The following is a 17,174-nucleotide window of genomic DNA, read 5'->3' on the forward strand; positions in this document are numbered from 1 at the left end:
AAATATTAACCAGAGAGGCTATTAAGAGAACAAAATTGATCAAGTTACTCAACTCCAGATCCACTCTGCGAGCAGGAATAACTGAACTCATTTAATAAGAGGTGTGGGTTTTTTTTTAATTCTGTATCCTACACTAGAACTGTACATTTAACAATAATTATTTTCAGGGATGTAGCTAAGATTTCCAATAGGCGAAATTTTCTTGCTCACAGGCGGAAAATTTGGGTCACATTAAAAGAAAGATCTAACCAGACATAGTCTTTAAGCCAGAAAAATCAATTCCTCGGGTGGTTATTTCTTCCAACTTCTGCCTATTATTTTTATCCCTGATTCTGAAATCCTAAAATTATGAACTCATGTTACCACTGAAAGGTACAAAATGTATCATTTTAAGATGAAGCTCTTCACAGAACACACAGTCTGTTTATTTCTAAATGTAGCTAATGTAACTGTAACTATATATTTAATACATGTACAGTTGTAATTAATATGGCTCATGGTTGTTTCAAGTGAGAAAGCAAAATTAATGCTGAAGTACTGTATGTGTAAGGAAGCAAGATTTTAAAATCATTTTATAAGGACTAAAAGAGACTATTACACCTCTGGGTGGCTCAAACATGAAAATAATACTACCGGTAAGTCCCTAATGTTACAACAAAGCAAATGTTCAATATAACTGTTTCCTTAGAGATTAGGTCTCCTAAACAGTCATATTTGCATATAATGGAAAGAAAAATAAACTTACAACTGTAGCATGGCCTAACTGTGAAGGATTCTCAGTGATTAACCATAACAGCTGGCCATTATTTCAGGCCTGGTTTCATTCAGAGACACAACTGTTGATCCAAGCTACATCCTTGAATAAAATCACTGTTTTCTTTGCAGATCTTATCAAAGCTGGCAATCTCTACATGTACTTAAAATATTTTTCTTGGGGTTTAAGTGGGTGAAACCAAACAAGCAATGCAACTTTGAAATCAAAATTTGAGCCGCTTTGAAACAATTATCACTAACCTCTCAGGATTAAACAAACGATTTCTGGCTATGGTACAAAAACATCAACATTGCGAATTAGGTCACTTTATATTGTCAAAACATGATGGTTTGACCTTGCACACATTGATTGTAAAAATAAACAACAGATATTGTTATTCTTATGCATTTTGCACACAATGAAAAACTTGTAAACTTTTCATCAGCTATTATACTAAAAAAGCCTTCGTTTTTAAAGAATGTTTTACTGTTGGGTTTAAATAACAGTGTTTTGCTACATCTCCAAGTAGAATATCTTAAATGTATGTCCCAGTTGTGCAAAGAAGACACAGTATTACAATTAACCCCTTATTGTTATTCTATTATAAGTTTGCACGCAAAACAAAAACAACTTACAAATTTAAACTTGATATGTATGTTATGTATAATTACTAACCATTTAGCTAGCTAGTGGTGGGGGACAGGAGGGCGGGAGCCTGGGAGAAAAGGGGTGGGAGGCGGGAGAAGAGATAGTGGGAAGCGGGATTTCTAAGGTGGCGGGAACCGGGAGAAAATGAGTAAAATTCGATGCAACATTTCATTATAATTGGCAATAGATACGAGAGAAGAGAGAGAAGGTCCACTACAGAAAGGGGCAGGAAGCAGGAGCAAAAAGTACGGGATTCTGGAGTAAAAGGTATGGGAGGTGGGAGGTTCAGACCCCCCTGTCCCCTTCCACTAGCTTACTGAGATTATGACATTGTGTGGTTCCAGAAAATATCCATACTCCCCCCACAGAAGGGATCGGAAATTCTGGGGAGGAGGGGGGGGGGGGTCACAAAGACCCAAAACTTTAAAGCAATGTATGAAGCTAAATTGGAATTTTCAGAGGGGTTGGGGGGTCATAGGGCAAATCCCTTCCGTGGAGGGGTATGGATATTTTCTGGAACCACACATTAAATTTTACAGTGAAGAACATTCTTACAGACCACCTTCTCCCATATCACATCTCCTTTCTCAAAGTGGGTAAATCGTGCAAAATAAGGAAGAATCTATAATCTATAAAGAATTACGGTAAGTTCACCTCCGACAAAAAAAATCCCTAACTTATTTAAGGTGATTCCCTAGAAATAGAACTCTCATAGATTTCCAACCAAACTTTGCCAGTTGGTTTTTCCTAAGGGAAGAATTGAAATAAAAAGGGGGTCCCGACGGAGGGAAGACCTGATTTTCCAACAATTCCTAACCGCGGAGTGCACGCGTGATATGAACGCCAAGATGATCAAGGGAGCACGAGAAGAGAAAAAATGATGGTCCGAGACGACCCCCAGCCAAGCCGAGAAAAAGCCGCCATGTTATGTGCGCGCGCATAGGGACGCGCAGTAAGGATGCACATGCAATACTAGGGAATCACCTTAAATTAACACTAATTCCCAAGACTGATCAAGATCTAATTTCTCCTTACAAGATTGAATACATTATCAAGCAGACAGGTGATGAGAATATAGAAAATCATCAACTTGATGTACATGTGACCATCAAATTCTCAGAACTACCATTCAAAGAAATGTATGGTATTAAGTAATGAGAATTTGTCTTTTGAACTTGGAAATGAAAATACTAATCTCATCATTACCTGCTGTTAATATAACTTATGAATACAGCGGTACTTACGTTTTTTGAGAGATTTTCTTTCCTTCACAGGTTTCTGCTCAAGGTCTGAAATTGGTTTAAGCTCGATGTCCTTCTCTTTCTCCTGATCTTTCACCTCCTCATTTTTCTCAATTTTTTCATCCTTTGCCTCTTTCTTCTCAACTTTGACAGGCTGCGTATCAACTTCAGGAGACTTTGGTGTAACTGTATAAGCAGGAGCTGACTTCTTCCTTTCCCTTGATTCGGTGTCACTTTTAACAGCCTCGCTGTCTGGCGAGCTTTTTGATCGGTGTTTCCGTGACAATTTGACCTTGTCTGTTGTGGAGGGCTTTCGTGAAAACATGGCCTTGATTGCTGCAGACACTGCTCCATGCTGCGGCATATCAGTGTCTTCCTCAGGGCTTTTTGGTTCTTTCTCCTTGTCAGTTCCAAATATTGACTTTTTCCTTTTCTTTTTACTACCCCTTCTCTTTTTTAGAGTGTCACTGTCTATGCTTAAATCTTGCTTTTCTTTTGCATGGTTTTCCTCGTTTGTTACTTTATCAACTTTCTTCTCCTTCTTAGAGGAACTTTTAATACTGGGTGAAGAAGGTGGGCTTATCTCATTCTTTGCAGGAGAGATGGTTTTCCACTGTGTGTCAAGTTTCGGCAGAGAATCATTGCTACTATCAGATAACTTCTTCATCATGACATCATCTGAAGATACTTTCTTGGCAAGCGAGAAAGTTATATCCTCAAACTTTTTCATCTCTGTGGGCGACAAAACCCCTCCACAGATGCTGTGAGGCCGATCCTCCAGCTTTAGAATAGGCCTTGGCGGAATGACCTTAGCATCATCTTTAGAAATCAAGAACTTTGCTCTGAGTTCAGCAACAGAAGGGATTTTGACTTCGGTGTTAGTCGTCGTTTTGAGACCTTTGTCTCTGATCAAGTCAGCAATAATATCTGCATGAACTGGTGAAGCAATTGTTTGGTATCGCGGCTTCCCATTTTTCACTTTTCCTTTTCCTAAATCATCAGCTGTGTTTCTCTTCCCAATAATGCTTAGTTTTGGAATGGGTTCAGCTTCTCTGCCACTGTTTGAAACCTTTTCATTTTTCTCATTTAGATTATCGTTTGCAGCAGTAGTTCTTCCATCAACCTTATCTTGAATCTCTGCAACAGTAGCATCCGACTTTAAAGTTTTGCTATTCTCCGGCTCTATGATCTCATCTTTTTGTGTCACTTCCTTTGTTGTGTTGCCCAAACCAGCAAAGAAATGCTCCCTTTCTTCACGTCTCTTTCTCCTCCTCTCTCTCAACTTCGACACTGTATCTCTCGTCGAGCCATCATTAGAGTCCACTGGCTTGACTTCAACTTTATCAGCAGCATTAGATGCTTCTGTTTCTTTAGATTGTGTTAAATTCTCTGTGGCGTTGACAGTGCTTTCATTTTCTTTGTCAACAGAATTCACTTTATATTGAGCTCGTTTCCTAGCACGTAGTTCTGACGATGACGGCAAATCTACTGGACCAACATATTGCACTTTAGGTTCTTTAACAGTCTTATTAACAGTATCATCTTCCTTTGATGAATGTGATGCCGCTGGGGAAACTTGTAATTTCTCATCAACTGATACAGCTGGCATTGCGTCTGGTTTGACAGTCACAGGAGCAACAACTTTCAACTCAGGTGGTTCCTTTTCCTGTGAAGTCTGCCTTTTCACTGTTCTTTCCCTACTTTTTCTCAACTCTGATGTTTTTCTCTTCGATTCCTCTTCTGTAGAAATCTTTCGTGCTGATGGTTCCACGGCGGGAGAAGTTGACCTTGACCTTCCCTCTTCAGGTGACGTGGAGTGCCGCGAATCAGGTGACTTATCCTTTTTAGTGTGATCCCAAAATTTTAACTTATTCAACATGGAATTCTTCCCTTTATCACTGTGCACATCAAAAGACTGTGCTTTCTTAAAATTGCTTCTCCTTCTTTGTAGAAGGGCGGGATCTACTAAAGGCTCGGGACTGCGACGGCGGCTACCAGTACCAGAAGTTCTTTCAGCACTAGAACTTCTTGGTAAGCCTAATATTCCTGGTAAGGAAACACGTCGTTTCATTGGCGGTCGTGAAGCTCTTGTGGTTTCTGACTCTAAATCACTTGACTCTTCACCCGATTTTGTTTCTTTACTTGCAAAGTACTTTCCAGGTACAGAAAACTTCTTTGGCAAATCAGGAGTTGTCTTAGAGTCACTGGAAAATGAGAACAATCTACCCGGGCCAGAAATCTTTCTTTTGGGAGGTGTAACCGGTGGAGAGTGCGATGATGATGATGATCCTCTTCTTGTCGGAGAATCTTTGACAGAATCTTTTGAATCTTTTCGGGAGAAAAGCCCAGAGCTTTTACTCTGCATCTTGTCTTCATCACCTGATGAATCAGTTGATTGAGACTTTTTACGTGAAAAAATACCTGAAATTTTTCTCACAGGCTTCACTTTGTTTTCATCTTTCATTGTGTCAGATCCAGTACTAAAGCTCTTTTTATGGCCCTTTTTAAATTTTACACCTGAATCCGCTCCTGGGATCTGTTCTCGAGAAGATTTTCCACTGCTACTTATTTTCTTTTCACTTGATAGCTTCTTCTCCTGTTTTGCACTTTCTTTTGAACTCTTTCTCTCTTTTGACTCCTGTTTCTCTAATAGGTTTGATGTTCTTCCCTTTCGGGAGTCACTCCTACTAAGTGATCCTTCGTAAACACTGGCAATTTCTCTACTCAATAGCGAAATATCTCTCGCTGCCGAAGATTCAAGCTCATCATCATTATCACTTGAAGCACCATGGTTACCACTGCTTCCACTTCCTCTTCGCGAGCTGCTTGTTGTACTAGCTTCACTCCTTGAACTGGGTGACTCTTTACGCGGAAGACTACCAGAATATTGTACTGTGGGTGAAGTGGGCGACACTGGTTTTTCAGACTTAAACTCCTGACTTCCTTCGTAATGGACAGTGGGGGATGAAGTACGCCTTGTTGATGTTGTTTCAACTGGGCTCATTTTCCTGTGAGAAGTAGTCTTAGAAGCTTCTTCACTCTTACCATAATCTTTGTACGATGGAGAAATAGATCTTGTTGACACTGTTTCAACTGGACTTATTTTTCGGCCAGAAGAAGATCGAGTTTCACAGTCACTATAGCCTTGCGAAGAAGAGTGTGTTCTTCTAGTTGGCAATGTAAAAGGCGAATCCTTTAAGGAACTGCTTGAATATTGTCTAACAGGAGGGTCATTGGGGCCCCAAACTGGCTGGGTCTCTCTTAACGTAATACTTGATCGTTGTCTAATGGGAACCCCTCCTGGGGTCCAGTTTGAATCAGTACTTAGAGATGAACTACTAGAAGGTCTGTATGAAGTACTTGACACATGCCTCGCTGAGTACGAAGGTGTTGGATCTCGTAAATTTGGGGGTGAAGAAGACAAAGGACTACTTTTACTACTACCATAAGAACTTTTACGTGGAATGCTACTACTAACAACAGGTCTACTACTAACAGAGCTAACTCCTGATCTGCGAGACGTCGATTTCTTGAGGTCATCAGTGTTTGTTGAAGTACCATAAGTCCGCAAACTTCCATATCTCAAAGATTGTGTTGAAGGCGTCGTGGATGAAGGCGCAGATGATGAAGAAGTTGACCTGTATCTTGTAGAGTGTGTTGAGTCTTTACTGTTATTAGTAGTGCTTGGTGTTGAATAATTCTTTGGAAGAGAATAGTATCTCCTTGGTAGTGAAGAAGGCTGAGACTGTGAGTCTTTGTATCTGTATGACATGTTATTATCTATTTCTTTAACTCCACAGTTACAAACAAAATCACTGTCATTATTCCATGAGGACGTACATGTAACATGCTTTTTTAACCTTCCTACAGGCTGTCCAACTGGGATCAAAACACTTGTTGTAAATGTTCTAGCACAGAGGGGTTTCTTGAGGTACTCCTGAAAACAAAAGAACAAGATGCAGCTCTGTTAGTACACAAACTCAAACCACTTAAATTCACCACCACGTGAAGTAAACATAACAGCACATAATGATGCGACAAGTGAATAACCTGGCTTAGTGATATGTAAAGGGTTGATGACTTCATTTTGGCATTAAGATCAAGACTTGGTTATCCTTGGTAAATGATTTAAGTTCATCACGCTATGTATGAACAATGACTGTAACGCCTACACCAAAATGCTTTAAGCATGACATGAATTACAACATGTTCTAGATTATCTCAGAATTGAGCCAATATCAATAAAAACAAGACATACTGTCACACACGCATGTAAACGACTTGCAAATTAACTTAATGACAAAGAGAAATTATAAAGCTTTTAGTCAAATGTACAAATGTAATGTTCGCTAATTTTCCAGTTTTTTGAAAAATAGAATTCAACTAGCAATTTGGTTTTGTTACGATTGAGTTGAAAGAGGCAAAAAAAACAAAAGCGTTTGTGAGCAAATTGATACATTTCCTAAGGACACCAATATAACATAATATCTCAATATGCTTTGTTCTCTTTATGCAAATTTGAGTCCATTAAAAGCTAAATTATCGACAATTTGTGACAAAAAATTTTTAACTGTCGCACACAGGAGAATTTAAACTTGATTTGATAGAGATGTGAAATTTAAGCATCAAAAGGTTGCCAAATAATTAGGCAGTACCTTCTAGGTTGAGTCATCCGCATTTTAATGTTAAGTGTAAAGCTATTAACATTTTTCCATTCCAATACAAGATTGATTTCAACCTTCTCAAATTAACCACCCAAATTGCAAATCGATCACTTTGGCGGGCTTTCATCGAAATTACACCGATATTCTATTCACTGACTGACATAAACAAAACGAACAAATTTAAACGTGATAAATTTGCATACGGCTTTTTGCTTCATTAAAAATTGATCAATTTCTGCATGGCTATAAGCATCAATTCGAATCACTCAGGCGTTGAAATGTTATTCTTGATAGCATAAACATATGTTTTGCAAGAGAAACCTTTAGCTGACTTAGTTTCGTGTGCAAAAAAGCTCCGATTATTTCGAGTGCGAAATTAAATGACTAAAAGAACTATTTTAGGCTTAATTTCTACGACATGCCTCGTGAATACAGGTCAACTCATAAAAATTACCATATATAAACAACATGGTTCGTTATGAGCGAAAAGATTGTGAAATCTGCTGAAGATCGAACGCAATTACGCAGAAAGTTTTCGCACTGAAATGGCTTTTTGAAACCAACAACATCTTATGGAAAACAAATAATTTAAGCTAAAAGTATTTCTGCAGAAACATAATAATTGCATTGACCCCCGACTGAATGTCAAAATGCGATCAGCACACCTCTGAAAACAACAAAATCCCAATGAACAATAGAAAGTTGTTGTTTTGAAATGTCTTTCAATTGTTAGCTTTCCTGCAAAGCGATAGAGCTTTATGGCATAACATACAGAGCGCTTTACAAATGTAAACCATATGACTCGACATGGCGCTTGCCTGGTAAATAACACTCCAAACAAATACTTGGACCATGTAAATGAAATAAAAGAAAGGCTTAGTTAAAATAATACTGCATACCGCAAGTCAACCTATTGCCATGTTTTCGTCGTTTTTGAGAACTTGTTCATAGAACAACTCTGAATAAAAAAGTATTCGACCAAAACTTCGCCTTTTCCATTAAATAATAAACTTTGCTTTATGTAATAAATAATTTGGGTAATGGAAAGAATTTCGTTGTATTAGAAATTCCTTATCTCGTCTTAAAACATAAGCGAAGATTTGTAATCATTTGCCGGCCGATTGATTAATTAAAAATTTTACGCATGCAAGAAAACGTCGAACAGTAGAACTATAAAAGGAGTTGATCGAAAAAGATACTTCTGCGTATTGTCTTGGATAAAAGATTGTGTCACCTTGTGAACAATTTTGAAGACATAACATTGTCAACGGACCAAGAAACCTTGCCGGTTTAAATTCACGATAAATAGTTGAAATGATACGATGAAAATTCTAGAAAATCTGGTCAACAAACTGCGGTGTCGAATGAATTTGTCGACTGGGTAGCGAAAAGAAATAATCTCCGAAAAAAGTAGAGAAACTACAAGCACAAATCGGCCGTCAGGAAATGCCTGCTAATAAACGAATGTATTACAAAATTCATAGCAACTCCAAGGAAAGGAAGCCATTATATTTATGACAATCGTTAAAACTTACATTTAAGAAGACTCGATCGCAGAAAGAAGTTTGTTCTTACCTTATGTGTTCGATCGCCTGAATTCTGTTCGCGCGATCACACCAAACCAGCTTTCGCTCCCTCTGTTTTATTTTGCAAAAATACTCCTTTTGCAGGTAAAAGTCATTCAGGGATTTATGGATACGCTGTATGGCCCAGTAAAGTCCTCTAGTACAGCCACAGAGTTCCAATTGAGACCGGTTTCGCTAACAGATAAAATCCGGTATCTTGAAGAAGCCCATGCTTGATTGACTACTGGCGTTGTGTTTGTTCATTGTGTATAAGCACTCAACACAGCAAAGTTAATATCGCGAGACGAATTATCAAGAAAAGGCCACTCAAGCGTAAACACAGCTCCTCAGCATGCGAAGGACATAAAATTCTACTCCGGCTAACAGATGTATCGAGATAATCTTCGTAGTTAGTTTCAAGCTGTTCAACAATTTATGGCGTCCATTGAGAGAATTCACTCCAATGTGGTTCTTGGCAAATTCCACGTACAAGACACAGTTTGTAGTTCCAGGATTAAGTCACAATGTAATCCAGAGGCCGAAGTTAATCGCGGATTATATAATTTACCTCTGTCACGCCAAGAAATGGCTGGAAATCGTTGCATCCAAGTTCGCAAAGGAAAAACCTTCGCGACAGACACTTCTGCCGCTTGTGAAGTGTCGAAAATAAGACACGATTTCTGATTGGCTGCTTCAGTGACAGACCATCACAACCGTTTCCACGTTATATAAGACTCGTTTTCATTGGTTCAAAACCTTGTAACTCAGTGAAATAAAAAATCGATACTTGACCTTTACAATTAGTTTTACACTTCGACGCTGATGTAAACAATTTTTCATGCAAACAAAACCTTGATTACCTTTGCAAACGCAGTTTAAAAGGCCATGTATTTTGTCTCGCACGCTTTGTTTTAATTTTAAACAAGCTGGTGAAATGAGATAATTTTCACCTAACTTTTTACAATTTCGCGCGAAACATGAAATACAAACCGGAAATGTGTTAATCCCGCACGAATTTGCCTTCCTGAATTCGCTGAATCAACATCCGTATGAATACTCTTGTAAATTAATAAAAGCACGTTTTGATATTATTCTGTTTATCGACATGATCAAGTGTTCTACTCAGGAAAGCTGCAATCATGACGTCATAGATGTCTCTCCTAGTGGCACGTACAGCTTCTGTAGACTTCCGTGTTTTCCAAGGAGCAGTCCGGGCCAACGTTCCTATAAATTTTGTATTTTGAAAATCTTCTTATTTTGAGCAAGTCCTTTTTTTCGAGGCTATACATATTCCCTGACTGAGGGATTGCACAGCATCCATTTTGCAGTCAGAAAAGCTTGGTTAGGAGGTAAGCATAGCTTAGTACCGTTAGAGCGATTTTCGATTGAGTAAGTGTCGTAAACCACAAGTACAATAACCGCTCTTGCCAATCACAGTGGATGCGAGCAAGTCTACCTTATTATATTGTTACCTATTTTGCGCGGACTTAATTTCGCAACAATGAAACGGACATATTCCGCAGAACTTAATTTTCGCGATTTGGCCTAAAAATACGTTTTAAACATAAAAAATAAAATGAAAAAACGTTAAAAATAAATTCTCGCGGGTCTTAAATTTCGCAATTTTCAAAATTAAGTAACGCGAAAATAAGTCAAAACTCGAAAACAAAACTCGAGGCAAATACCAGTACCTATAGCCAGCACGAAGCGCGGAAAAATATGCACGAGAGAGACGCGAATGGTTTTGGTTTTACTTCCGTCGTGGGTTTTGTAAACCAATCACTGAGCTAAGTAAAGCAAAACCAAAGCGAACGCGAATTACTTTCGACACTCAAGTGAAAACCACTCTAATATCTAAAATCAGAGTTAGTAGTACTAACTCTGCTAAAATTCAGTTAGACTGAAAGTGAGATTTTGGAAGAACTCGAAAAAACTGTGGAAAAACTTTTCTACGGTTTGTTTTCCCACAGCAAATCTCGTTCTTTCATATTTCCCCTCGTGTTTCTAACTCAATAAAAACACAGAGGAAATGTTTATTTACATCTTTTACTAAGTGCTCCGAGGGACTAAAGAAAATAACTTTTTTATCGCGATTATCAAAATATAAATTCTCTTTACAGTCGTGATCCGTTACAGTTCTTCCTAAAGTTTCTAAGGGTAAAAGAAACATGAATTTATAAGTTTGTTTCTAAAAGAAATCGCAAATATTTTGTCAGTGCTTCTGAAGAGTTACAGAAATACCTGCGAAAGATAACGAGAGTTAGCTCATTTGGGGTGATTCCATAGCAATTCTCGTTCTCCTATCTCATACTGTAACTCTAAAGAACCACGAAAAATAATTTGCTGTCTAAGGTATAACTATGAGCATCTTCGATTCCAATTCCATTTACGAGAATGGTAGCTCACCTTCATTCTTGCTGGTATAGTATTCTGGCATGTCAACTAGTAGGTCTTGAGCAGGTCGGCAGTAAGTAAACAATCCAGATCTTAATCGTTTCATGTCTGCTTCCTCAATGTCCGTAATTAGACTACACAAGCTCCTATTATTGCTGATTGTGCAATTAATATATTCTATCCAATCAGAATTGGATTAAACATCTTGCTTTAAGCTCCTTTAAGACGTAACGTAGCAACTGTTTAGATTGGTCCCCTCCCCCAAGGGGGAATACTCTCTTGGGACTACTCACTCCTTACCCATTTAGACCATTTACATATTTTTGATGACAACCATTTCATACCGACCTTCGACAGAAAGCTTGTCTTCTTTTCACATACCATAGAAAAAAACACCTCTTCCGCTAGAACATGTTTTTACGGAACAACCCAACGCAGAATAACTCCTAAAATTACGCACAATTAACCATTCGTCTGTCTGGGGAGTACCCCTCCCCCCCCCCCCCCCGGTGTTTGAGCGGTGCCGCATAGAATCCCACATCATCGCTTATATCTTGTGAGGTCAATGCTCATCGCGGAAGTTTTGAATTCAAATGCACAACAGGAAAACAACATTAGCCGTAAGTGGAAAGAAATACGAGTTACTACCATGCTAGATAGGGTTTCAGGAAACAAACGCTAAAAGATGATAACATTGAAATTCTTGGCCGGAAAATCTCCATAACTTTTTCGAATTCATAAAGGATTCTAAACGTTTGAAACTATATCCAAAATGTTCTTCGTAAAGTCTCGATTTTTTAAAGCTAAAGGAACGCAGAAGGAATCGCTTTTGTTTTTAAAATTTGCCGACCTTAAACAAAGAAACACTTTGTTTCAACAGTCAATCGTGCGAGACTCGTGCATCGCTCACTAGATACACTCTCGTGTCGTACTCACGTAAGGTGGAGTCAGGCAAGGGGGCTGGGGCGAGGATACTTAAAGAAAATTTTGAGTTTAGCCGTCAAGGAGATTCGGGGGTGGAAGAGGAATTATCGGAACTGACTTATTCATCATTCCTTCACATTTTTCACGACTTATTCATTTTCAGACTTTTCTTGTTATTCATTATTCTCTATTGCCTAAATCAAGTGACCGTTCATTTTGTATGAGATGGGGGTGGAATTTGATCGACAGTGCCTGAAAAATGCATCGGCCCTCCTTCGTCATCAGATATTTTTACCCTGCCTCTCTATTTGCTGCTTTTGTCTAGACCTCCCCCTCCCCCCAAAAATGACGACGTATCAGTGCAAGCTAAATTTCGAATATCAGACAAAATTGCAGTTTAAAGTGATAACAAAGCTACTGCATTGTATAGTTATGGGACGTGATTGTCACTGTGTCGATAACTGTGGGTCAGCTTGCTATAATTGTTTGAAACCAGATAGTTAGTGGAATGGACTTGATGCTGCTTGATACATAACAAGGTAGGGGGGTTCGGGGGCATGTTCCCCCGAGAAAATTTTCATTTTTTGAACCCCAGAAACGCTATTTTAGGCATTCTGGTAGAAGTTTTGCACAAATTTCAGATGTCCATCATACAACACTTAAAGGTAATTATTTTGAGTGTCCCACCCTCTCGTTGGTTGAAGATAAGAAGAAAATGTTTCAGCACGGTGAATAACCACTATTCATTATTCCTTTACTGGAAATGACTTATTCATTATTCCAATCATTGCGCCTTAAATATTCCTTATTCATTTTCTGTTCTAGCCCGTTATTCATTATTCGTTATTCCTCTTCCACCCCCGAAGGAGATTAATCTGGACGTGGGTCGGTGGGTGAAGCTTTATTTGACTCTTGAAAAATACCATTCTAAAACAAACATAAATAACAGCTATAGTGTCTTTCATGACGATAAAATTAAAACGTTGTCATGGAATACTTTCATTCATGAAGAAATTTTAAAGATTTCTTGCCTGATCGACTAATAAACCACAACTCAACTTGACGGCCTTTTCATTTCTCCACGTGCAACCTTTTAATAAACCTTGATTGCATTCTCTCTTGAACACCAAAATCTGCAACTGAATGGTAATACGAAGCGCGCGAGGTCTTAAAATTGAATGCAGGTGAACAAAACCCCCACGAGGCTCAGTAAACATCAGCGTATTCTGAGAGAAATAGAAGGAATCTAGGCGAAGTTTTTGTTTAATTAAATTGTTTTATAAACTCTGACTGTTTAAAAAAGTGTTTTTCAGTTTCTTTGTCTGAGTCTTGTCTTTCGCGCGCTTCGGTAAAGCCCTGGGAACGCGGTTGGCCGAACGGTTGGCAAAAGAGACAACAAGCATCCCCCGGGGGTACTCGAAAATTTTTATACGAGGAGGCTCCTCTCCCCTCTCCGAGGTTTTAACCCTTTCCCTTTCATATACTATTTTCGACATAAAATGTAACCTTTTCATGTAGCGGAAAAATTGTATACCTTTCACGTACCTACAGAAGGGAGAATATAGACGGCAAAGTGATCCTGATAAACGACGTTCGCCTCATCCCGCTTGAACTTATACGCAGCAAACGTGACTTAGTGAGGAAGGCTCGTGAAGCCCATTTAACTAACAAGGCAAAAACTTTACATCCTTTGGGTAACAGACGTGACGAAACACGTCATTGACACTTGTTAGAACCAATCATTGTTTAGTATTTTATTTTAAATTTTTCTATTTGTAACGATCCTTTTACTTTTCTCATTTTTTATTTCCCGCCCAGCCCCTGAGGAAGGTTTGTTTTGCAAACCGAAATATAGGGCAAAGTTTTTTCAATATATTCTAGTTTTTTTCTTTTTATCCACTCTGTTTATTTCAGTGACCGCTTTAGCCGTCAGGATCAGTTTGTTACTGATCCAGGTCTTCAATAAATCCGGCACCACTCATCGGTTTGTCGCTGTGATATTGCAGTTTTTTATTATTTTTGCTACCGAAGGGATGCTATATTTCTTTTCTTAATTATTCACTTCAGGAGCTCCTGTTCACTTCAATGACCAACCTCGTTTCTAGAATGACAAGAGGACAAAACGGAGTTAAAACAAAGCGGTTCCACAGAAAAGCTGTTCTTCATGCACTTCCCAGCTCACTGAAAAAACGCACGATTTCTAACGAACGAGTGATCAGATTTTCATGAAATTTTACATGTTATACTTTATTAGCAAGAAAACTGCTTACAAAAAAAGCCAGCCAGTTGGGTTCAATGTTTTTTCTCAGCCAGCTGGAAAGTGCATGCAGAACAGCTTTTATTATATAAACATCAGTGAAATACCAGGAAATCTTTCGCACGAAAAAATCATATCTTCACACGTGAAAATAACATGTTATTTTCACATGTGAAGATATCGATTTCGGAACATTTTCTGGCAAGTGTGCCCTGTTTCAATGCTTAATGAGCCAAAGAAAATCGATATTAAGTCGAAACATCCTCGGATCTTCCTCGGCAATCTTCGGCAATCTTCGGAAATTTTCGGAAAAGTTCGGAAAATGTTCGGAAACATTCGTACGACCTTCGGACAACATTTTGAAAATCTTCGGAAATCCTCGGAAAACGGTCGGAAATCTTCGGAAAATCGTCAAAAACATGGTAATTAGTAGGTTTATATAATAAACAGAATATTACATGGTTGCTTGGAGATATGAAGTTTATCTTCTCGTGTTCAAATCAATATCCCACTCGTTCGCTGCGCTCACTCGTGAGATATCGATTTGAACACTCGAAGATAAATTTCATATCTCCGCGCAACCATGTAATATCCTCTATTTCTGTGGAACAGCTTTGTTTTGTCCTCCTAGAATGACTCCTTAAAATGCGTCTGTTTGCGATGTTTATAAGGAGTACCCCTCCTATTTGTTAAATTTTAAAAATACTAAAATGACCGTTCGATGGGTCTGTACGAGCTATTTTGAACCGGGCGGAGCCAGCCCCTATAGTCCCTTATTGGAAGTACCCTCCTGGGAGGGTTAAAAGCAATGCCGTAAAATAACGCTTTTAAAAGACGCAGAAAGGCGGATAAAACGCTTTTGTCATAAAAATTAAACGAACGACTGGGAGAAGTTTTGTGCGGGGTGATGTGGTAATTTCAATAGAAACGGAAAGTTCCAGGAAAAATAAAGGAATATGAAATGAATACGAAATTATTTCATCACCAATCCAGAATGGAATAAGTACATTTTAAATTAACAAACTTCCTGACAAAATATAAAAAGCCCCATAGTGAGTACCCCACTCTGTAACGTGTACTGTATAATTGCATCACTTTTTAATCAATGACTATGTGAAAAGGCTGTATTTGAAGTGAAACCTTCACAAGAAAGCTTGAAGGAGTAGAATGATTTTTATGAAAGTGTGCGTATTGAAAACTGGAAATTCGCGATATTTCTCAATTTCTCTCTGGGAACAATGAAACGGAGTTACTGGAGGACTGGGTATAATAGTTCCCAGGCACCTGCAATTAGCCATGTTCAAAACGAGCAGGGGACTGGGTACGAATATTCAATATCGATTGCACTGAAAAACTGGGCCCGTCATCTGAAAGAGCATCCAAAAATTAGTAACTCAACCAAATTTGAGAGTTATTGATTTAAACGCATAGGTATGGTTCACTTTTAGAAATTGCTAAAATAAGAGAGCTTGGTATGGATTGGAGGCACAGTCAGCTGTCCATCCAGCCATACTAAGCTCTCTTAGTTTAACGATTTTTAAACCAATAACTCTCAAATTTGGTTGAGTTACTAATTTTTGTTTCGTTTCCTCAGAAACGATACGGTATTATGGCTTCGATGTGAACTATTTACACAGTGAGGGATACTATCCAATCAGAAGAACGGTCGTAACCACAAAGTAAATACGTTTGACTGAAGGCAATTAAGTTCGTAAAAACATGTTCTTCAAATATCGGAAAGATATTCTCAGCATGATAAAAAAATATTGAGAATCGTTGCAAACAGAAATATCTGACGACTGCAATGGTTTTAAGTTTGATTAAAGCGATGTATTTAAAGAAAACTAGAGAAAGCTCTCGTAGCGTTTAATTGTTAAGTAAACACTCTAGCGATTTTCTGAAACGGAAGTAAATTTTCACCAATCAGTGTTTGCAAGCGCAAACAAAAAAGGGATGACTTGTCGTGTTTGCTCGCACGGGGGGCTGCTATCCAATCACAAGAACGGTCGTAACCACAAAGTAAATACGTATGACCGATGGCAATTAATTTCGTAAAAACAGTCATGTTCTTCAAATATCGGAAATATATTCCTCAGCATGACCAAAAAAATTTAGATTCGTTGCAAACAGAAATATCTAACGACTGCAATGGTTTTAAGTAATTGACTAAAGCGATGTATTGTAAGAAAACTAGAGAAAGCTCTCGTAGCGTTTAATATTATTCTGAAACGGAAGTAAATTTCCACCAACCAGTGTTTACAAGCGCAAAGAAAAACGGGATGACTTGGCGTATCTCGTGTTTGCTCGCACGGTAGAGCTTAAGTGCGCTACAAAGAGAAGTGCATATTTGCAGGTGACGTACAAAGTTAATTTCACTTCATGTAACAGAGGAATGTATAAATGTGGGCGATTGCCCTATTCTATTTGTACAGGAAAATTTCACGGCATCTTCGACGTCACAAACAGCGCGAATACACGCAAAATTGCGTGGGTTCTCGCGTGGATGTACCCGGACTTGCGTGATCAGTGTCACGTCGGCGTCGCAAAAACATTCGAGTCTGCACGGAAAGTTGATAAGTTCTGCTCAAAGTTTAAATTTTGTATGGACAGTATCGTATAGCAAGGTGTGCAACTGCCGTGTCGAACTAAATTCGTCTCCTTAGTTGATGTAACGCTCAATATTAACTACCGTTGCAACTGCTGGTGCAGATTTTTGAGATTAAATTA

General features: G+C 38.5%; 1 protein-coding gene across 3 annotated transcripts in view; it reads right to left on the reverse strand.

Moving 5' to 3' along the window:
* Nucleotides 1-9,539, reverse strand: part of LOC144630533 (uncharacterized) — a 32,251-nt gene extending 22,712 nt beyond the window's left edge. For 2 of the 3 annotated variants that reach the window (XM_078488892.1, XM_078488891.1), the window contains exons 1-2: nt 6,694-6,839; nt 2,647-6,580 (exon numbers count right to left, since the gene is read on the reverse strand). In XM_078488892.1, coding sequence (XP_078345018.1) covers nt 2,647-6,580; nt 6,694-6,729 — 3,970 coding nt within the window. In that variant the 5' untranslated portion in view covers nt 6,730-6,839. Of the gene's footprint in view, nt 1-2,646; nt 6,581-6,693; nt 6,840-8,882 lie in introns of those variants that run through there. The other variant, XM_078488893.1, reaches the window with a different exon arrangement.
* Nucleotides 9,540-17,174: the final 7,635 nt, after the last annotated feature.

The sequence above is a fragment of the Oculina patagonica genome, chromosome 11 (assembly GCF_052425735.1).
Source record: "Oculina patagonica isolate OP01 chromosome 11, crgOcupat, whole genome shotgun sequence".
NCBI lineage: Eukaryota > Metazoa > Cnidaria > Anthozoa > Scleractinia > Oculinidae > Oculina > Oculina patagonica.